Source organism: Elaeis guineensis, chromosome 9, assembly GCF_000442705.2.
Source record: "Elaeis guineensis isolate ETL-2024a chromosome 9, EG11, whole genome shotgun sequence".
NCBI lineage: Eukaryota > Viridiplantae > Streptophyta > Magnoliopsida > Arecales > Arecaceae > Elaeis > Elaeis guineensis.
Genome location: NC_026001.2, coordinates 87207219 through 87231765, shown reverse-complemented (window position 1 = coordinate 87231765; position 24547 = coordinate 87207219). Strand labels below are relative to the sequence as shown.

The 24547-nt window shown below is 38.8% G+C and overlaps 1 protein-coding gene across 1 annotated transcript; it reads right to left on the bottom strand.

The window, feature by feature from the left end:
- Positions 1-4853: 4853 nt before the first annotated feature.
- Positions 4854-9325, bottom strand: LOC105051155 (uncharacterized protein At3g27210). The gene is given in 5 exon segments (XM_010931466.3): positions 4854-5701; positions 5817-5897; positions 8832-8894; positions 8897-9036; positions 9181-9325. Coding segments are annotated over 4 exon segments (675 nt in total). The 5' UTR covers positions 8982-9036; positions 9181-9325; the 3' UTR covers positions 4854-5255.
- Between the last annotated feature and the right edge of the window lie 15222 nt (positions 9326-24547).

The following is a 24547-nucleotide window of genomic DNA, read 5'->3' as shown; positions in this document are numbered from 1 at the left end:
GAAGTTGGTATTACTCGACTTAAGACTCATTTGCATTCATAGTTTTAGACTAAAGATTTGAGATCTCTAAAGTATTTTCTTGAAATTGAGATTGAAAGATTTGAATGTGGTATCTATATATGTCAGAGGAAGTATATATTGGATATTTTGAAAGAAATTAGATTATTTGAATCCAAACCTGTTGATACTCCTATGGACCCGAATGTCAGACTAGCACCAGGAGAAGGATCTTTCTCAAATCTTGGGTGATATCGATGATTGATTGGCAAGTTGAATTATCTCATAATTGCTAGATCAGATATCTTCTTTATTATTAGTGTTGTAAGTCAATTTATGGATTTCCTAACTAAGGCACACTAGGATGTAGTAACCCGAATTATCAAATACATCAAGGCTACACTTGGAAGAGGTTTTTTGTATCAGGATAGGGGTCATGCGCAGCTAATTGGCTATATTGATGATGATTGGGCTGGTTCACCATCTGATAGAAAATTTATGATTGGATATTATATATTGTTTGAAGGAAATTTGATATTCTACAAGAGCAAACATCAGAATGTTGTGGCTCTTTCGAGCATAGAGGTTGAATATAGAGCTATGGCCCTGAATACTTGTAAGTTGATATGGTTAAAGCAGCTATTGAAAGAATTGGATGTGACACAATCACAGTCTATGAAATTATTTTATGATAATTAGGCAACAATGCAAATTGCCTCAAATCCTATTTTTCATGAAAGGACTAAGCATATTGAGATTGATTGTCACTTTATTTGAGAAAAATTATAATCATGAGATATTTGGACTATATTTATTTGATCAAGTGATTAGCTAGTAGATTTATTCACAAAGCACTTAAGAGACCTCGGATAAATTACATTTGTAACAAGCTGGGCATACATGATTATATGCTCCAACTTTTGAGAATAGTCTTATTTAGAAAATATATCAATAATTTGATTCAAATCATGATTTATATAGTTTATTGTATCTAGATCTTTCTTGCTCTATATATAAAGTCTCTTGTAACATGAATTGAATATATGAAAAAGATACAATCATCACTTTCATAGTTATAGAATAATAAAATATGAGAAGATACTCAAGAGTTAATATATGCTGAATTTTTTATAAAATGGGTATAGAATTCTAAAAATAAAATTTAGATAAGAAGAAGATAGAAAAAAAAAATCAATAGGATTGTTTACATCTATCTCAGTTCAAGAGAACTATATTATTTAGGGATGCTTTTGAATGTGATAAAAAATTAAAAAATTTTGATGTAATTAAAACTGTAAATGATATTATACATCCAATATTGCAATTTGCATATTATGCGCTCAATTGTTGGATAATGATAGAAAATGAGATGATGCATTAGAAGAAACTTCTTATTGGGTAACAGTATCTAAATTAAGGCAACTTTTTATTATCTTAATTATTGACTATGAGATGGTTAATCCTAACAAGTATTAGAAATATATCATAAAATATTTGAAGATGATATCATTCATAGATTACGAGATGGTTTGCAACTATCTAATTTATAGATCCCAGAATTGTAGCTAAAAATTCATATTCTGTTTGAGTTAGCGAAATTATTTAACAAAAGTTATTGTTCTCTTTCTAGCTATAATTTTTCAATACCTGATAGAACTATAATAGAAAAATCAATAATAGATTATTGAGAAATAAGTTAGATTACGATATTCATGAATTGTGGCGGGAACATTCAATATTATTTAAGAGGTTGAATAGTGAATTAAAAATTATTTATAATACTATTTTGAATGCTGTGAATGCATGAAGATGTGAATTATTCTTTATCTATAGTCATAGAGGGTTTGGTAAAATATGTCTTTGTTAAATGATAGTTCCAAAAATTTGCTTTGAAGGACATATCATGCTTGTATTATATCTTCTGAAATAGCATCACTTTTATTATCTAATGGATAAATAATACATTCAAGATTTAAAATACTAATTCAAATTGATGAGTGTTCTATATGCGAAATTAAAAAAAGTATTTATCTTATAGAATTAATAGAATCTATGAGATTTATAGTTTGGAATGAAGCTCCAATAAATCATTAAAATTATTATAAGGCTCTTAAAAGATCTCTATAAGATGTTTTAAATAAAGAAGATTCAAATATTAAGTAGAAGCCATTTGACAAAAGACTAAACTACTTTGAGGAGATTTCGAGTAGATTCTTCTGATTATTGTTGGATAAAATACGGGAGAAACAATTGATGCATTTATAAGCCAATCATATTTATGAAAATATTATAAAATTTATCTTTTAAAAAAAATAAGTATTGCTAAATAATGATATAGATGAAGAATCCAAGATATTCGTGCTTAACTTCAGTAAGTGAGTTTTAGATATCGGTGATAAAAAAGTGCTTGCCATTAAACTAAATGAAAAAAGGAAGAAGCAAATTGGATAAAATTCTGGATGATTTACCTATAAAGGATGATTAAAACCGCATTCAAAAAATTACTTCTTTTGCATATTCTGATTTTATAAAAAACTACAACAATCTTTTATATTTAAAAAAAGAGCTATTATAACGCTCACAAATGAAATGGTTGATAAAATCAATATGCATATACTTTCTTTGATCTCGACAGAAGTAAAGTATATTTGAGTTTTGATATAATATGCAAAATATCAATGGATGCTGCTGTTAAGGATATTCTCTATCTTGTTGAATTTTTTAACTCTTTTGGCTTAGGTAGGCAAATGTGTTTAGTCCAAAGATACAGCTTGAATCACTAAATTAGATTTGGGTTTAAGATGACCTATTAAGGAGGAAATTGTTGCATGAAAGAGATGGCTACAAGTTTGACCACCACTTAACTTTCTCAGTCCAGTCCAACTTATTTGGACCATTTCCCATGATATACTTTTTCTTACTTTCAAAAAATAATGGAATTAGGTCTTACTTAACATAAAAGATCATTACATATAAACCCCTGCGATGTTTGAGAAGTCCCTTGGAGGAAGAGGCTGTAATTTCTCAACTAAATACTGCCAACTCATTTGGAATAAGTAGGTTTCAATGAGGATAATTCTGTGACCAGGTTATTTTAGATTACACATGATACAAATGTCGAAATTAATGCTTAACCTTTCAACTTAACAGGTCACCACGAGTTAAGCAAATCTCTTGAAACCCAACACTAAGACTCTTGGATTAGTAAATTGCAGTAGTGTAGTGAGTCAAGACAAGGGCTGCAATTGAGCCAAGCTTGGTCGAGCTTAGAGTCTCATCAAGCTTGGTTTGAAGTTAATTTTGATCTTGAACAATGTTGATTTGTTTACCATTGTTTCAAGCTTAATTCAAACTTAATTTTGAATTGATCTAAACACAAGCTTTCTTAAGATTAGCTTGATATCCAAAATCAAGCTGAAATCAATTCAAGCTTAAATCAAGCTTGACTCTTGATTTGAAGCTTGGGTTGGGCCTAAATTAACATTTATCAATCCAAGCTTTTTAATTAGCTTGAAGTTATTCAAGCCTATTTTTCTGGTTCAAATTTTGTTTCTTTAGCTTCAAACCCAGCTGGAGTTTTAGCTTTTCTCAAGTCAAGCCTGAGTTGATCTCGAGCTACTCAGTTTGTTGGACACCCCTAGTCAACACTAGTAAAGGTTTAGTTTGAGTGATTAGAAAGATCGTGTAATAATGGTTGAAAAAAAATAAAATTAGTAAAGAAAATGCGGACCAAACAACATATTTTGAATTTATTGTATTTCTTTTCCCCACTTTAGTTCCTTTAATATTCCTGTTTATTTTAACGTCCCACCCTAAATTTTTCACTTCTTGACCATTTACCAAAGATTCCTCTAAACTGTGAAATTTGCATCTACTACTTACGTATGCACCCTCCAAATTATACAATAGGATCATTGAGATCGATTTGAAGCTAAATAAACCAAGCTTGAACTAGCAAAACAAACTCGAAGCCATGCCAAAAGTCAACATTGCTCGGTAAGGCTCAATAACATTTATACTATTATATATTATATATCAAATATTATTATACATTGTTGTACATTATTATATATTAGTATATATTATATATGATATATCATGGACTACTAGATTAAAGCTTTAATAGCAATATTTTTTATTTTAATCAATCGAATGTAAATTCTCACTTGACCAAGATTGGAATCAAGAATCAAGCTCTAATTCAAGTTTTTAACAAGCTTGATCCAAACCTCAGATTGATTTTAACTTGTTTTAGGATTATCAAGCTGATCAGATAATCTCCTGCTCAACTTGATTCAAAATTAAGCTTGAGTTGAGAAAGAAATACTGGTAAACAAATCAAGCTTGACTTTAAGTTCAAGCTTGAAATTAATTTCAAACCAAACTCGATCAAGCCCAAGCTCGATCTAGCTTGGCTCAATGAGCCCTTAATCAAAGAGCAGAAAGATTCCAAAAGACAGAGAATGGAATACACATGATCTAATAAGTGCGTCCAGAATGACTACCAGTGGAATATACATATAAAAAATTCAGGTAAAATAGCCGCATGTATGCGATTAGCTGCAAGGCAAGCATGCCTCCTCATAGCCATTATTTTGGGTGCTTCATATAAAGGCCATGCTTATTTTGATTCACTGACTATAATTTCTAAGGCAGGGAATGCCTCTTATCTCAATGTACAACAAAGCAAGTCATTTATTTATCACATCTCAGGAAATTTAAGTATTCAACCGAAAATGTTAAATCACTATTTAAATTGGCTATTGGCTGGCAATAATTAAGACGAAAGCTCAAAACTCCATCCAGGGTGAGTAATTGGAGACTGCCCCAGAGAACTAAAGCACAGAGTAGGCCATTCCACTAGGAAATATCCTGTAAACTTTAAGATGGTAGAAACATGAAGAAACTTTAACAGTGAAAACAATAAAAGGTACCTATCCATGTACCCTGATCAGTTTCTGTGCATCCTTCAATGCTTCAGAACCAAAAACAGCTTAAAGTATGTCTACAAACTTGATCAAGCAACCAGCTTAACAGTATGGACTGTAAACGACCACTAACAATATTTCCACCTATACAAACCTCCCAACAATCTTTGGTTTTATCATGATTCTTATGATATGAACTACAAATGGATAAAACTTTCAAGTGAGCGAGGAACTCTGTAAGTTTCTCACATCTAGCATGATTCCTCAAGGTGTACCACATTATACCTTGTGATGCAAATGCAATGATCACTTATAGTCTTATCATTCGGTTCAGCATGCAGGGCTCTTCTTCTTCTTTTTCCTTCTCTTGTTGCTGAAGCCAATACTCTGAACCAAGGTTGGCAAGCAATATTGTTGAGACTCCGCAGTTTCCTCTTTGAGGTGTTTCAGATCTCTATCTGGAGCGAAGTCACTACTGCAAGCAGAGTTATAGGGAATTCCGTTCCATGACTTTGGAAGCTGATCAGCATCAACTTTGCAATTTTCCGGTTTTCCATTTGTTTTGAGCTTGCCATGGATGGCATATTGCTCAGTCCCCACCTGTTCACCTTGCTGGTTCTCCTGCAGAAGGTCAACAAGTTTCTGTTTCCTATCAGTGGGAGAAGGTTTAGATTTCGTGTCACCAAATGTGTTGTCAGAGGAGACTTTATTCTGTCGTGGTGTCCCATGGGTGCCGATCTGACAGTTTGGAGTACTACCTTGTGCAGGAGTGAGATCTGTGTAAAAGAAAATCAGCTATTCACATACCATTACCAAGAAAAAAAAAATTTGCTCTTCAGTTGGGGTCTCTAATGGTTGAAGTGAAATCTTTTCTGAAGTCCATGATCTTACCTCCATCAACACTGAGAAAATCATCTTCACAGTCAGAATCTAACCATGCATGTGAGTCAAAGAAGGTTTCCTCTTTACTGTCTGCAAAAAGCCATAACTTAGCATTCATTCAAAAGACAACTCAAGAATTTTGAATTAATTAGAGGAACATAAATGCATGGAATTGTTTAACTAGAGAAACATAAATGCATCTTATGCAAGGAATGGATTACTGCTTTAAACATAAGGCACTCAAGGAAGATGCAACCATCAAACATTATGGCTGAACTTCCAAGACTACTTCTCCAGAAAAGCTCTACACAAAGCTATGGAATGTGCTGATGAAATTTGCTAAATTACATATCTTCTTAGAGGCATACTTTTGTCATGCATCCTGATAAAAGTAAAAATATGTTCATACAAAATTTAACAGAATAAAAAATTTACCTAAAACACATTGATATATATCAAACTCATGAAGTTGTCAGCTTCTTTAAACAAATTAATTTTGTAAAAAAAATTAATTTACACCATCTGAATCGTTCGAATGGAACTTTGAAAGGTTGCGAGGACAATATCCTTTGAACATTTTGCAGATTACCATGAAAGTATTGGCCACTCGTAAAGTTACACTTTCTTTACATTATATTTTCTCAAAAAAACTTAATTCTAATTTTCTCAGAATGGTCTTTTTTTCTTTTTAATGGAATTTTCTTAGAATGGTCATCCATTATTCTTGAATACTTACAGTACTCAATTCTACTCATCAAAATGTGACTTAAATCTGTATTCTGATTCAAACCAACAACATCACAGTATTCAGACAGTTCCATCAATCATCAGAACCATAATGCACCACCCTTCAGTAAAAAATGCATTAACTGACAGAAGAGATGCTATTTTCTGGTTAGGATGAATCATGTCTTTCTCAGAGCAACACTTTCAGTGGACTTGCTCCCTCAAGTGTTGTCAGCTTGCACCTAAAAGTCAATAAAACCATGCAACTGTACTTTGATTTGGTAATACATGGTCACCTTGAAACTTGTAACCTGATAGGAGTTGTCACTTCCATTAGGGAGACACTACTATTTTAAATGGGCCACATTGGATAGTCACAACAACCCAACCCTGCAAACTATCAGTTTTCTTTTACGTACATACATAGGTACATACGTACATATATATACATACATCGTACATACGTACGCATGTGTTGTATATATATATATGTATATACGTATGTATGTATATGTATACGTACATGTACATGTATATATCTATAGATCTAATATATATATGTATATATGTATGTATATATATGTGTGTGTGTGTATGTGTATCTGTGTGTGTAAATGTGTATATACATACACATATACATATGTACGTACGTACGTATGTCTATGTCTATATCTATATCTATGTCAATATCTATATCCATATCCATATCCATATCTATGTCTATGTCTATGTCGATGTCTAGATCTATGTCTATATCTATATCTATGTCTATGTCTATGTCTATGCCTATGTCTATGTCTGTGTCTATGTCGATGTCTAGATCTATGTCTATATCTATATCTATAACAACACCTTGCAAGTATACTTTGATTTGGTAATACAGGGGTTGGCATGTTAAAACTTGTAACCTGATAAGTGTTGTCACCTCCATTAAGGAGATACAGTATTTCAAATGGGCCACATGGAGCAAACACAATAACCCAGCCCTGAGTATCTCTCTAATCCCAACTCAAGCCAAAGCAATTTGTATAAGACCCCTGCTAATAAAATCTAAAAGCTGATCTAATTATGATTTTTTATAAAAGAAGTTATCCTGAGCTACTAACTCCTGACATCCCCGTGTCTCTAACAACGAAGAAGGGGCGTCCATAAGCTTGATGAACTATGCACAAAATCAGTAAATTTTGCCTCCCATAATCAAGTTTGTAGAAGGGACATTCAACACAGTTCTTCAACTCAGATCCAGCAAAAAAGTAATTCACAGCAAGGTATCAGTTAAAAAGTTAAAAATCAGTTTACAGGAAAATCTTACTTAGGAAATTTACAGTATTCCGATATCAGAATGTCATTAAACATATCCAAATATAAATGTTGAATATGCCAATATAGAACATTAATACCATCAAATAGAGCAACTTTTTGTTGGTAGCGACCAGATATCATCAATTAATGATACAAGCTATCATCAAGTATGATTCTTCCATAATAAGATGTCAGACATATATATCATCAATAATCATAATTTACAAAAATATGTGTAGTATTTCCATCCATGGATCAACGATAGGTATATGATACCATCAAGAAAGGTCGACCGCAAAGGCTACAACTTTGTGAACATCAACTTATAATCCAGTAAACTTAAAGATAGGTTTAGATAGTCTTTTTCAAGTTGCAGTGGTGAACATGGAAATGGCATTACTACTAAAATATCAGTACCAAGTGTGAAGCATGTTTTATATCAACAATAATTACTTCAACATAGTTCTGATAATATCATCCCCCAATCCTAAAAAGGAAATCTTTTTTTTTTTTTTTAAAAGAAATCAGACCAATTAAATGCATGTTCAAAAATAAAAAAATGAAGCTACCTACGATGATAAATGCTGAAACCTCATTAACCAGCCACATTTAATATGATTCTTTGATAATTGTCTATCTTGATATAAAATTATGCAGTAACACAAAATTCACTTGGATCAAGAGAATGTGCATTGACAATCTGGCTTCTAGTCACATTGCCCAAATAATTACAAAGACATCATGATAACATAACCAGCGTACAAATCATTCCGGAGATTACGATTTTTCAGACAATGAAAAAACACAAACAGAGAGGATATCACAATGTCTTAACTCAGAGTTCTCAATAACTAAATCATTCATCAATTCTAAGTAAATTAAACCTATATCATTAGCCAATGTGAGATCTCTTTTCTAAAAGAAAGGCATCAAGAACACACCAATTCCAAGGACCAAACAGATGAAAAACTCAATGCATCAAAAGGAGAATTATACCGATTTCCGCCGGCTTGCTCTTAGAACTCAATTCCCCTGCCGAGTCCCTCCCACTGATGCCCTCTCTCTGTCCTTGGACCCAACTCTGAATGGAAACCTCTTGGAGGAATCCGAATGGTCTTCTTTGCAGGTGGAGGCGCAGGAGCCCATGGCTAATAAGAGAAACAGAGTCCTTCAGCCCCAGAGCATTGATGGCTCTGCTCCCCTGTGAACGTTCACAGAGACAAGAAAAAAAAAAAGGAAAGGGGACAGCTAAGAAAAGTGTAAGAAGATGAGAGCAGAGAAAAAGAGAGTGATGGAAAGAGAGAGAGAGAGAGAGAGAGAGACTGGAGACAACAGAAGGCTTTACTTGGAGTTGTGAACAGAGGCCCAAGATCCCATGCCTAAGAACAAGAGACCCTTCTCATTGGAGACTGGAGAGAGAGAGAGAGTTGAATTGTAAAAGAGGATCAGCTGAGAGAGATGGAAGATGTGCAGTGGGATCACTGCTAATTGCCATTTGGGTGGGGCCCACAGGAAATGAGGAAGTTTTTGGGGGATGGGTGGCATGGGGACTTTTTCCATGTGCTGGGATGTCTTGGGGGGTATTTGGTGCATGTATTCATACTTCCAGACTGTTTCCTTATGGTAAAATAAAGATGGGGATACATGCCTTGACAGAGTTGGTGACTCTCAGAATTATGAGATAAAATATGTTTCCATATTTGTGTTTGGACAGGTGTTAGGGTGATCGGCCACTCGGAACGTAGATATTTCTAGTAAAAAATTTAACACCACTGTATCCCGTGCAATCAATAGTTGATTAATTTTTAGAAGGAGACATTTATTTCTAAAAATAATTTTTTTTAATTAAAAAGATGTTTGATTGGGAGGAGTGAGAGTCTGGAATCAGAATTGAATAGATGACTCCCATTCCAACCATTTGATTGAAAGGAATCCATTTCGATTTCGATTTCGGAGTGAAATGGGAATGACTCAATCTATATAGAACTCAATCCCTACTCCCCTCTATGATTCAATTTTTCATTCTAATTTCGATTTCGATTCCAATCACGAACCAAATATTTTGAAGAATTTGATCATTCCGATTTCGATTCCAAGCCATTTCGATTCTCATTCCTATTCTGATTTCGGTTGCGAACCAAATAATCCCTAAAATTAGTTATTTGTTCGGACCGTAGGATCCAATCCATTGACAAATCTATACTAATATTAGTAGTGTGAATACTGTTGCATTTAGTATTTTACAAATTATCTCAATTTTAATTTTTTATCCTTTGTATTTCACAGTGATCTTCGAATATTTTACAAAATTATTCTAAGATTTGGAAGGCTAGAAGTAAAAATTATATATATATTTTAAAATATTAAAATAGATATAATAATATTCTAAATTTTTTCAAAAAATTAAAATTTTGAAATATTTTTCATCAAGTGCAATCACTAGTTTTGAGATCTCCAAGCCGATGATTCTTAATCGACAGAAAAATACCGAATGCTACCATAACTCAATATATCTAATTAGGAGAGAAAAAAATGAATACATATCCCTTCTAGGAAATATGTGGTGTGGGGAAGCCACTACATTTAGAATTGATAAGATTTCAATGCTAACACCCACCTGAAATGACTGCATTGCCTTTACTTTCTTTAATAAGTGAATTGTAATCCAAGAATCTAGCACTTTCAAAGTACTCATACATGGGAGGGTCAAGAAGACGTTTTGCAGAGTGGGAGGATAGAGTAAAAGGAAAGACAGGACAAAAGGCGGTGGCTTAATGCTTTTTTATGGGGCCATTTTAGAAAGACCAGGCCTAACCATGAAGCCACCCAGTGGGTGCAAGACATTATTGGCAATCATTTGAGGACTATGGAGGCAGATGTCATCTATGAGTCTTCCCAACTTGTTAGAGTATGTTTCACATGTATCAGCCGCACATCTCCACATTAAATTAGACATCTTTCTAGACATCAAAACTTCTTACAAAGATCTGGTAATGTATTCACATGCAGTCAACATGTTGTCTGTGGGTCAGACGAGGCTCAGATAATCAAAATTGTTCTCATGAGAACCAAAATGTTATGGTGGGGCTCAAATCTGCTGTTCCTTTTGCACCCTTTATTCTCTTCTCAATGTGGAGGGGAGAGAGACATCTAGTTTTGGGCTGTTTACTGGGCTTTTGTGTGATATGTGGTAAAGGTATTATGATCCAAATGGTGTGCCCAAGGTCCAGGAGACTAAGGCTAAGGTCAAGGTCCATCATTCATTAGGGTTTCATGGAGGCTCTAGGGCTAGTTGGGCCCTAGGTTGAAAGGCTGAGGGCCTTTTAGGTTCTTGAGGTCTAGGTTATGTGGGCCTCAAGGGACCAACTCTTTATGGGCCAGGTCTGAGTCCAGGAGAGGTGAGATTAGGTCGAGTCATGGGTGTACATGGGCTTGGGTTAACCTAATCTCCCATAGAGTTGGTCAAGGGAGTTTTGGGTTTGGGTCACTTGACCCGGTGTTTATATATACATGTACTGTGTATAGGTTGGATTAAGCCAAGAAAATACAAGACTCTTTCTCCCAAGTCTCTCTCTCTCTTCTCCCTCTCTCTCTAGCAATTCTCCATGCCCCAGGAGCAAGAAACCCTAGGGTTTCTTGCCGCCAGTCCATAAAAGGAAAGAGAAGAAGGGGAGGCGCTAGCCCCTTCCCCCTTGCAGCTGCCTACCAGATCTGCTCTCCCCCTCTTGCAGGCATCCAAACACCAGGTCCAGGACCTGAAATCTCTTGAGAAGAGGTTGGTACAAGTCCCTCTCAGATCTGGAGTTGATCTGAGGTCGTTTGAGGCGTGGGTGAGATCTCCATCAACAAATCTATAAGAAAGGCTGCAGCAGGACAAATCTGCGAGGTCTGTCTCCACCTATCTTCTTCCCCATCTAGAACACCCTGATTTGAGATCTACGAATTGAAAGACCTCGGTCCAGGTCTGATCTGGTTGGGTACCAGATCTTGGATTTTTTAGAGGTAGTTTCAGAGGCGTTCTTTATCTGGAACGAAAGGCTGACGAAGAAGACAGCAACCAGGCTGATTTCGTTAAGGGCCTTGGATCTTGTCCAGACGACTCCAGATCTATTCGTTGCTGGTTCCGCTGCACCCAAGGTCCGTGGGAGGAGTCGGGATCGTGCTCCAATAGTTGGTATCAGAGCCACGATGGTGAGGAAGCGGTTCCAAGTGCGAGAAGTTGAAGATCCCAAGTGCTAAAAATTTTCAGCAAGGCACCATCAAGGTATATTCTACACTTCTTGAATTTATATTGCTTGTTTGGCTTGGATCCAGTCATGGGCAGCAATATGAAGGTCGATTTTGAGAAGTTTGATGGCAAAAAGAATTTTTTCATGTGAAAAATCCAGGTGGAGGATCTTCTGGTGCAAGCAGATCTGGATCAGGCTTTGGATGAGAAGCCTAAGGGAATGACAGATAGACAGTGGGCATCATTGGAGAAGAAAGCATGCTCGGTGATCAGAGGATGTTTGACAGATGCGGCGTTGTATTCGATGCTGGAAGAAAAGACACCGAAGGGCCTTTGGTCGAAGTTGCACACCATGTACATGGGGAAGAATATGTGCAACAAGCTGATGCTGAAGAAGAGGTTGTACAGTCTTCGGATGCAGGAGGGATCTGATGTGATTGGCCACATTCAGAGGTTCGACCAGTTGTGCACGGAGTTGGTGAATATCGGGGTGAAGCTGGATGAGGAGGACAAGTCTCTATTGCTTCTATGTTCGCTGCTCGGATCATATGATTCTTTGGTGACTACACTGCTCTACGGCAAGGAGACTCTGGAGTATGAGGACATGGTCTCGGTGCTGAGGTCGAATGAGCAGAGAAAAAAGTTGACCAGAGATTGGGCTCCCCAGGAGGATTTGGCAGTAGGGGAGAGGACAGGTAGAGGCAGAGGCAAAAGCAAGTCCAGGGGGCGGTCCATGTCCAGGAAGGGAAAGAGAAAGGTGAAATGCTTCAAGTGCAAAGAGTTCGGGCACTTCAAGCGAGAATGTCCACTATGGAAGAGCAAGAAGGGAGAAAGAAGTGGCTCAGAATCAGTGAGTGCAGTTGCTGGGCAGCAGGTGGAGGATGATCTACTTGTGGTATCAGATGGTCACATGTATTACACAGAGGAGTGGACACTAGACTCTGCGTGCTCACATCACTACATACTATACAGGTCTTGGTTTGCGACATACACCAAGACAGATGAGGGATGAGTGACTCTAGGCGACAATCATCCTTGCGAGGTGGCTGGGATAGGGACAGTCAGGGTGAGGATGTTTGATGGGATTGTGAGGACATTGACAAATATAAAGTACATCCCGGAGCTGGAAAAGAATCTAGTGTCACTAGGCTACTTGGAGCGCAGTGGATACAGCTTCAGCAGTAGGACTAGAAGCGGAGTACTGAACATCTCCAATGAAGCTATGGTAGTGATGAGAGGCAGGAGGTTGGACAATATCCTCTATCGCATGGAGGGATCTGTGGTGATCGAAGAGTCTGATGCAGCAGCTGCAGCACAGGACCAGCAGAGGGCTTACAGGATGTGGCACTACCGCCTAGGCCACATGGGTGACAGGGGGCTGAGGGAGTTGAGCAGGAGAGGACTCATCTCTGATCTGGAGGATGGTGCTACAGGGGAGATCTGTGAGCCTTGCCAGATGGGAAAGCAGAGGAGAGTTCAGTTCACCATCAGTACAGCCCGCAGTGCAGCCCCTCTGGAGTTAGTACATACGGATGTGTGGGGACCAGCCCAAGTTTTAGCTAGGAATGGGGCCAGATATTTCATGACCCTGATTGATGATTTCTCAAGGAAACTCTGGATTTACTTCATGAGAGAGAAGTCAGAGGTCTTCACCAAGTTCAAGATCTGGAAAGCTGAGGTGGAGAAGGAGCAGGGGAGGAGTGTGAAGTATCTGAGGTCAGACAATGGCGGGGAGTACACCAGCAGAGAGTTCCAGGATTACTGTGAGGAGTGTGGGATCAGGAGATACTTCTCAGTTAAGGAGACTCCACAGCAGAATGGGGTGGCCGAGAGGATGAACAGAATACTTTTGAAAAAGGCACGGTGCATGAGGCTGCAGGCAGAGCTTCCAAAGGAGTTCTGGGTTGACACAGTTAACGCAGCAGGTTACTTGGTCAATCGATCACCTCACACCAGGTTGGATGGCAGGCTTCCAGAGGAGGTATGGTCTGGGAGGATAGTTGGGCTGGGCCATCTATGGGTATTTGGGTGTACGACTTATGTGCACATTGGAGCTGGTGAGCGGAGCAAGCTAGACGCCAGATCACGCAAGGCGGTGTTTCTAGGCTATCCGCGAGGAGTCAAGGGATACAGGCTATGGGATCCCTTGGAAAAGAAGGTCATCATTAGTCGGGATGTGACTTTTGATGAGGAGTCAGTCCTACGGAGGCGAGCAGGCATGGAGGAGCAGCAGGAGCAGGAGGAGATCCAGCAGGGGGCTGCTGGACAGCTAACCTCTTTTATTTTGCCTCTTGCAGGTACTACGGGAGGACATGACATTCAGGTGGAGAACCTACCTAAGGTGTCTCCATAGGTGGAGAGGACTCGGACGGATGATCGAGGCGGAGAGATCCAGCAGGAGCGAGCTAGACCGAGGACTGATATCGGTGTTGCCCTACACAAGCCCAAGAGGACCATCAGGCAACCAGACCGATATGGCTTCGAGGAGACGCTGTCATATACCCTGGTGACAGCGAATGGAGACCCATATACGTATCAGAAGGCTATTGAGAGCCAGGACAGAGAGCGATGGGTCCAGGTGATATCCGAGGAGATGCAGTCTCTCCACAAGAACCAGACGTGGCGATTGGTGCAGTTGCCACAGGAGAAGAGGCCCATTGGCTGCAAATGGGTCTATAGTCGCAAGGACAGAGTGGAGCTGGTTGGGGCCTTGAGACACCAAGGTGGAGATTGTTATGATCCAGATGGTGTGCCCAAGGCCCAGGGGACCAAGGCTAAGGCCAAGGTCCATCATTCATGAGGGCTTCATGGAGGCTCTAGGGCTAGTTGGGCCCTAGGTTGAAAGGCTGAGGGCCTTTCGGGTTCTTGAGGTCTAGGTTATGTGGTCCTCAAGGGACCAACTCTTTATGGGCCAGGTCTGGGCCCAGGAGAGGTGAGATTAGGTCGAGTCATGGGTGTACATGGGCTTGGGTTAACCTAATCTCCCATAGAGTTGGTCAAGGGAGTTTTGGGTTTGGGTCACTTGACCCGATGTTTATATATACATGTACTGTGTATAGATTGGATTAAGCCAAGAAAATACAAGACTGTTTCTCCCAAGTCTCTCTCTCTCTTCTCCCTCTCTCTCCAGTAATTCTCCATGCCCCAAGAGCAAGAAACCCTAGGGTTTCTTGCCGCCAGTCCATAAAAGGAAAGAGAAGAAGGGGAGGTGCTAGCCCCTTCCCCCTTGCAGCCGCCTACCAGATCTGCTCTCCCCCTCTTGCAGGCACCCAAACACTAGGTCCAGGATCTAAAATCTCTTGAAAAGAGGTTGATACAAGTTTCTCTCAGATCTGGAGTTGATCTGAGGTCGTTTGAGGCATGGGTGAGATCTCCATCAACAGATCTACAAGAAAGGCTGCAGCAGGACAGATCTGCGAGGTCTGTCTCCATCTATCTTCTTTCCTATCTAGAATATCCTGATTTGAGATCTACGAATTGAAAGACCTCGGTCCAGGTCTGATCTAGTTGGGTACCAGATCTTGAATTTTTTAGAGGTAGTTTCAGAGCAGTTCTTCATCTGGAACGAAAGGCTGACGAAGAAGACAGCAACCAGGCTGATTTCGTCAAGGGCCTTGGATCGTGTCCAGACGACTCCAGATCTATTCGTTGCTGGTTCTGTTGCACCCAAGGTCCGTGGGAGGAGCCGAGATTGTGCTCCAATAAAAGGAACAAGCAGCCCTATGCGTGGGGCTTTTATCTTTGGACCACAATGGAGCAACGTTATCATTACACTAAGGCTTATAAATATTACCTGTTGCAGGAGAAATCTGCCAACCGAGACCAATCTTTTATTAAGATGTATCAAAGATGACATGGTGAGGTCGCACCAACTATGGACCTAGGACCACCAATTCAGCTAGGCATGTAAGTGAAGCCTGCACCTAACATCCACGACTAACGACCTTAATTTAGAGAAGATAGGAGAGATTTCTCCCTTAATAAAGAATCGGAATATGGTTTAACGGCCTACAGAGCTAGGCCTAATAAACTCATAGATTACGACTAGCGGCCTACAGGCTCAACCTCCATACAAAAGAGGGTGAAAGAGACCCTCAAGTAAGAAGAAAAAGAAGAAAAAAGAAAAGTAAACTCGTAAGGGAGGAGGAAGAAGAACTCTCTTCGGCTTTCGCTTTCTCAGCTCTTACTTTCTTTTCTCTCTACTATTTCCAAAGCTCTAACTAACTTAAGTATCAGAGAGTCCCCCACTGAAATATCTCTCGATGAGTGTGGACTTCCCTTGCATATACCCATTGGCATCATGGATCTCAGACGGCATCTAGCTCCAGTTACATCAGTATCTCTCCAAAACCTTGTGGCAATAGATTAGGACTAGGGTTTCAGTCACTTTCTAAGACAACAGAAAGCATAGTATGGATGAGAGTACAAAACTCCACTGCCTCCCATCGATAATCTGTCCGTTGCAACCAGAGCAGTGCTGCTTATGGGTTTGTTGCAATGCCACCTCCAACCACAATAGATTCACCTCTACTCAACGCCCTTGCTTATTAGATCTAGATGCTGGCCGGCGTTGTGCAGCAACTACAACAAATGATAGAGCGACAATAATAACATGTGGAGCCGAACACTCAGGTGGCTCCCTCCTATTTCAATTGGCAATCCCACTTTTGGAGTTCGAGATTCACTCCTTGACGATACTCCCACCACTCCCTCACTATGGCAACCCATTCCTCCTTCCATCAGAGCCTAAGGGAGGAGGCACCTTTAAGAAGCTCTTCCTCTACTGATGATTCGATCCCGACTTGCTTCCTTGGGCCCAAAAGGTCTCAATAGGGGGAGGAATACAAGAGGCGACTTTAAGACATTAAGCGTTGCCTCAGTGAAGTCTAAAATGGGCCTCACCAGAGCAATGATGGCCTTGATTTTAATCCTCAATCACCATTCTCTCAGGTCATCCTAGAGAAACCAATCCCAAATCGATTTAAAATACCCTAGCTGGAGCCATACGACGGTTCTGTGGATCCCCTTGACTACCTAAAGGGTTATAGAATACTCATGATGTTACAGGGCTCCCCAGATGCCCTCCTTTTCGTCACCTTTCTGGCCACCCTCAGAAAGTTAGAATTGATGTGGTATTCTGAACTCCAATCAGGGTCCATTCATTCATTCGAGCAACTCGACAGGCTGTTCGTTACTTATTTTAGTAGCTATTGACCCTGGCCAAGGAACTCTGACATTCTCTCATTTCTCCGTAAGAAGAGGATGAGTCACTGTGTGACTATATTGCATGCTTCAATGCTGTTATGCTGGAGATGTGAGCCTTGACCAATCAGTGGCAATGTTAGCACTCAAACAAGAACTGCGAAATGAGCACCTTATCTTTTTCATCGATAAAATGTTTTTGAGAAATTATGCTAACCTACTGGCTCGAACTCGAAAGTACATCCAAGTGGAAGAAGCCTAGGAGCTATGCAAGTAGAAGGAAGAAAAGAAGATCTTCGACAAGAAGAAAAAAAATCAAGAAGATCCCTAAGTAGCCCAGACCGAGAGGAAATCTTTCTGACCGCCAAAGAGCTACCGATCAAGGAGTCCTTTTGGGTGGTTCGACAGCTACACTCCTCTATCCACTTTCCAAGCCCAGATTCTGATGGAGATCGAGGGTCAAGGATATCTGCAGCGATCTGGGCCAATGAAGTCTCCTTCGGATAAGAAGAGTAAGAGGAAGTACTGTCACTTTCACAATGACTACAGCCACGACATTGAAGAATGCCACCAGCTCAAAAATGAGATCGAGGCATTGATTTGAAGAGACTACCTCAGTAAGTATGTTCGAGAGTGATGACATCAAATATCCGATAAAGAGAACAACAACAAAACTGCATCATCAATACCATCTTCACCCCAACTGGCGGTGTGGGGGGCAGGAGCCCAAATTAAGGAGAAGGGGATGGTATTTGGGGGCAATCATTTTTTTTTTGATCTTAGAGGGAAGTCAATGGCACTGTCATCATACTATTGGTGATAGCCAGCCATGACGTAAATATAATTTTTATTTGTAATAAAAATTTAACTAACATTTTGTTTCATAATGCAATCTGAAGGATAAAATTACCAGCCGATTCCAAGAAGGCGAGGATAGAGTGTTGCCTAGCTATGCAACCCAAGAGAGGGAGGGGGGGTGAATTGGGTTTCTAAAAATTTTAACCTTAACTTATATCTTATAAAAATTATTTAATAATAGCTAAATAAATAAGGAGAGTATAGTTGATTCAAGGTTAATGGTTAAATACAAGAATACAATAGAATAAAGAAGTTCTAAAGAAGAGCAATTAGGCACAACACAAACAAAAAGAATTTATAGTGGTTCGGTGCCAACCTTGCACCTACATCCACTCCCCAAGCTCCTACTTGGGAATTCCAATCCACTAACTTGTATTCAACCTAAATACACTCATCGAAAACTCCGACTCTAGCTATCCCAAGCTAGTCCACTTATTTTTCGGGTACAAGCCAACCCAATACAATCCGATTCACGGTTCGGATCAACCTTCCCTTATTTTGGAACCCTTCCAAAATAAAAACAATAACTCAAACAGAGTATTACAATCAATAGCATAGAAAATATAAAAGAAGCTCCTTTAATGAGCGAATGAGGCTTTAAATATACTTTACTCAAAGAGAAGAAGGCTCTTTTCAATTTCCTCAAGGTGATTGAAGACTTGAATGAGCACTTGAGGAGTTGGTGAGCTTGAATTAAAAGCTTCTTGAATACTTTGAGTGGGCTCTTGCTTAGGGCTGAAAAGTATGCTTGAAATCCTCTTTTCAAAAATCCCTCTTCTTGCTTGATTCTCACCTTTTAGTCTCTTTTATATCTTTTAGGAATGGTGGAGTGCAATCTGGGCTGAAATAGAGTCGTTAGATCACATTAAATGAGCATTAAATGCACTTAAAATGGGTTAAAAACTAACTGTTGCGAAACTTTTCCGTCACAGGGGTCGACTCATGGGTCGACTCATGCTCATGGGTCGACTCATGGGGACGACCTCTGTGGAAAACAGCAGAAAATAATGGTTCTGTAATTTTGACCTAAAAACAGCAGAGGTCGACTCATGGGTCGACTCATGCCTGGGGGTCGACCCATAGGGTCGACTCACCGACTGTGCCAGCCAAAACATCTGCGTGCCAATCAACTCTTTGTGCCATGAGTCGACTCATGGGGTCGACTCAAATTTTCAATCATGAATATCTTTCAAAATACATGTCCAAAAACTATAAAATTTTCACCAATGGATCACAAATCTTTTGTTCTAGCACTTGATGCTTTCAAATCAGGGTTTCGTAAAATTACGATTTTGCTCCTGAAATGCAATAAATCTTTTTCAAGTGAAAATCATTAGTAACCCCTTCAAATGCTTTGTAATCATCAAAATCAATTCAAGGAACAACAATCTCTTCCTTTTTGATGATGACAAAATACTTGAGCAAAAGCATATATAAAACATTGAGCATGAATTTCAAAGTTATGAAGATGCATTATTTGAATATTATAGCCATGTATTGGAATGAAATACATCGTAGGTAGTTTGAAGATAAATGAGAAATTTGCTATCAATTTAAAAATTGCTTATAAATGTATTTGCTTGAAAAGAAAATTGATTCTTTGGCACATGATACATGTGCCCATTCGCTTGTGTTGCTCATTTGCCTAACAATTTGCTTATTGCTTAATAATTTGAAAATTTGCTCATTTGCTCATTTGAAAATTTGCTCAATTGCTTAACATTTTGAAAATTTGCTCATTTGCTCATTTGATTATTTCTCAATTGCTTAACATTTTGAAAATTTGCTCATTTGAAAATTTTTCTCCCTTTTTGACTGCATCAATAGAGATTCTTTAGTCCCCCCTTTTTTTGAATATATTTACTCTATTTCTTCCTTTTGCTTATTGCTTGTTTCTTAATTGCTTATTATTTTACTCCCCCTTAATATGGCAAACATAAGAGATATACCAATTGGATACCATATTGCAATTCATAGTATTTTACATCATGGATATGAGTTATTTTGCATGCACATAATTAAAAGCAACTCAATTTGAAAGTCATTCATTAAAAGTCAAGGAGTATATATTTATAATCAAAAAGTGACTAATTACATAGTTGTTCCAATACATATACCAAAATACAAAAGTCAATCAGTCAACATCATTACATGGCCCAAAAGATAGTTCCTAGACTAAAACTAAAGAAAAGACTAACTACATAGGATCTAGTAGAGATCATGACTGGATGGATCAGAGTCAGATGAATCGGAGATGGGGTGAGGAGATGAAGGATCACGACCAAGGGCTCGTCCTCGACCCCGTCTGCCTCTGCCTCGAGTGGAGGTGCCGGCACAAGTGGGCGGATGAGAAGATCCTGAAGGCTGCGAAGCAATGGACTGTGCTGCAAGTGATAGTCTGATAGTGTCCAGAAGGTTTAAGGCTCTTGAAACAGACTGAAGCAGTGCAGTGAACTGGGTGGATGCATGCTCACTAGAGCCTCTGATCTCTCTCCTCAGAAAGTCAAATCCGCTCTCCAAGACTCCTCTAAGTCTGGCTGCCTCCATAGATAGGTCTGAGACCTCAGTGATGTTCGAAGTGGGATGTGGATGGGCAAGAGCCAGTACTTGCCTCTGCAAGTCGAATACTCTGGCAGTCAGTCTCACCACACAATTCTCAAGCTGCTCGATACGAGCTGACTGATCTGTAATCATCTGGAAGACAGTGGAGATGTGAGGGATCAGTGTCTGGTCAGATATATCATGAACTGTCGATCCTTAAGCAGAAGCTGAAGTACCCATCTGTCGAGATAGTAAAGAAGCCACACGCTGAGAGATCATCTCTATCTGATGATCAGCTAATCTGATCTCTGAGGGATGTGCTCTGCTGTCTGACTGCTGGACTGGAGTGTGCCTCCTCGTAGACTCTGATGGGCCAGCCTCATGATCTGAAACGAACTGAATGTCTGGAGATGCAGCCATGAGATCATGGAGGGGTGAAGATGGTCCTTCTTCCTCAGCTCTATCTTCAGCTCTCTCTTCCACTCTTTTAGTCCAACCACCATCAGTCCTAGTAAATCCCATGTGGTGCAGAGTATGTTGGTTGATGGTGTCAGAGTGAGAAAGTCTAGCTACTGCCTCCCCCTCAAAACTAACTCCAAACCTCCTGAATACCAAAGTGAGGGCCATACCGAAAGGTAGATGTGCCTTGGATCTATTCAGAGTTTTCCTCATAGCTTCTATCATTAATGCTGGGAGGTTTAAGGGGGTTTGGGTAATCACATGAAACATAATGCAGATGTCTCGGCCTGAGAGGATGTCATGTCTACCACTTCTAGGGAAGAAAAGCTTTGTTATCATTTGATGTAGTATCCTCATCTCAATGGAAAGGATCTTGGCCTCTAGTTTGTTTAGGCTTCCCGAGAAGGTTCTTCCTAGAATCACATTAATTCCTTCTTCCTTGACTGGGAGTTCCATATTTGAGTATTCCTCACAGGATAAATAAAGAATTTCTCCCAAAAGTACAGGATCTAGACATATTTCTATTCCCTTAACAGTGGTCTTACTGTTCCATTGCCATAGCTCAAGTTCAGATAAAATTTTCTAACCAAATCCACATAGGTAATTTCTTTAAGTGAGCAGTAGAATCTCCAACCTTGATCCTTGATTTTTGAACCGATAGAGAACCCATTTTTTTCAAAAAATCTAAAATCTACATTTTTTCCGGGTTCTACCTTTCTATCAGATAAGAAATCTTACTGGGGCTTAATGGAGATCGAGAAGAAGCTGGAGTAGATGCCGAAGTAGGGATTGAAGTTGATGAGGTCTGGGTTGCCATTCTCTTCCTGCGCATGCCTTCTTCCAACTCGCAGACCGACTTCCTTCTTTGTGGGAGCTTCATTTTCGGAGCCATTTGCACTGATGAGACTATCACGGAGCTTGGGAGAGCAAATGTGAGGGTGAGATGAAGAGTTTCTAGTGGAAGGATAGGAATTTTTGGAGAAGTGATACCCCGATTTGGAAGAGAAGGGTAGAATCTAGGGCACGCTCAATTCGCTCCAAACAAGGGTGGAGAAGGGGAAGAACTTGATTCCTAAGGGTCGATTTGAGGTGTAAGGGGTGATGGGAGAAGAGTCTTGGGGGAAGGACTTGGGTTTGGAGAAGAAGAGAAGGGGACCTATGGCTTGGAGGGAGGAAGAAGACGGTGAAATGGGTCGGCTCAAAGGACGGGTTTTCAACAAAAAGAAAGAGCCCATGGGATTTTAGCTAAAAAATTTCAAGTTTGCCCTTGGGTCGACCCTAGGGGTCGACTCATGGCACATTGAAACTCAGAAAAATGATGAGACAATTTTTGAAAAATTCAAAACTTTAGGAGAAGGATATTTGCTCAATGATCAGTTATGAGAATGATAATTTTGAGCTTTTAAGCCCAAGAGAAATGGTGAAAATTAAGTTCAAGGAGTTTTTGACATTGATCCCTTGGGATTAGAGAGACATTTAAGCAGATGGATCAAGGATTCCTAGTTCTCTCCTAATTTTACAGAATCTATCTTCACTTAGGGCCTTTGTAAAGATGTCGGCTAATTATTTTTCAGTACAAACATAGTCAAGAATTATGTCTTTATTTTGAACATGTTCTCTTATGAAATGATGCATGATTTCAATATGTTTGGACCTAGAATGCTGAATTGAATTTTTAGTAAGATTTATAGCACTAGTGTTATCACATCTTATGGGAGTTTCATTAAGTTTGATACCAAAATCTTGAGTTATTGCTTAATCCATAAGATTTGAGCACAATAACTTTCGGCTGCAATGTATTCGGCCTCGGCCGTAGACAGTGCTATCGAATTTTGTTTCTTGCTAAACCAGGAGATTAGGTTAACTCCAAGAAATTGGCAAGTTCCACTAGTACTTTTTCTATCTAACCTACATCCAGCAAAATCAGCATCTGAATATCCTATTAAATCAATTAATGAGTCCTTAGAGTACTATAATCCTAGAGTTTGAGTACCATTCAAATATCTAAGGATTCTTTTAACAGCATTCAAGTGAGATTCTTTAGGATTAGATTGAAATCGAGCACAAAGACAAACACTAAACATAATATCAGGTCTGCTAGCAGTTAAATATAGTAGAGAGCCAATCATACCTCTATAATATTTTAAGTCTACACTTTTACCTTCTTCATCCTTATCAAGCTTACATGAAGGGCTCATGGGTGTGCCAATTGCTTTGGAGTTCTCCATTCTAAATCTTTTAAGTAATTCCCTTGTGTACTTGCTTTGGATGATGGAGATTCCTTCCTTTGTTTATTTGATTTGGAGTCCGAGGAAGAATGTAAGTTCTCCCATCATGCTCATCTCGAACTCCTCCTGCATGAGCTTTGCAAAATCTTGACAGAGAGATTCATCAGTAGACCCAAAGATAATATCATCAACATATATTTGTATAACTAATATATCATCTTGATTTCTTTTAATGAAAAGGGTTGTGTCTATATTGCCTCTTGAAAAACTATTATTAAGTAAAAATTTGCTTAGCCTTTCATACCAAGCCCTGGGTGCTTATTTCAAACCATATAGAGCTTTATTTAATTTAAAAATATGATTAGGAAAAGCATGATTTTTAAAATCTGAGGGTTGTTCTACATAGACTTCTTCAGTAATATATCCATTCAAAAAGATACTTTTGACATCCATTTGGAATAATTTAAATTTCATAAAGCATGCATATGCAAGTAGAAGTCTAATTGCCTCTAGTCTAGCAACAGGTGCAAAGATCTCATCAAAATCAATTCCTTCTTCTTGATTATAACCTTTAGCAACCAATCTTGCTTTATTTCTTATTACATTTCTAAGTTTATCTAATTTATTCTTAAAAATCATTTTATGCCAATTATTGAATAATTTTTAGGTCTTGATACTAAAGTCCATACATTATTTCTTTCAAATTGATTAAGTTCTTCTTGCATTGCATTAATCCAATTATAATCTTTTTCAGCTTCTTCAATGGTTTTAGGTTCAAGATGAGAGACAAAAGCAAAATGATTGAATGCATCTTTAAGTGAAGAACGAGTTCTTACCCCATACATAGGATCACCAATAATTAGCTCCTTAGGGTGATTATGAACATACCTCCATTCTTTGGGTAGGTCATTTATACCTTGAGGTTGTTCTTGTTGTTCTTCACCTCCCTCATCCTGTTTGTCTTCATGTTCCTCATCATCTTGAATTGTTGAATCTTTCAGAGTGATCTCTTTCATTCCTTGTATAAGAGGATCTGCATCATCAACACATTCATTCTTCCTTGAAGGAAGATCGTTAGTTTCATCAAAGACAACATGTATTGACTCCTTTACTACTAAGGTTCTTTTGTTAAAAACCCTAAAAGCTTTACTAGAGGAGGAGTAATCAAGAAAAATTGCTTCATCGAATTTTGCATC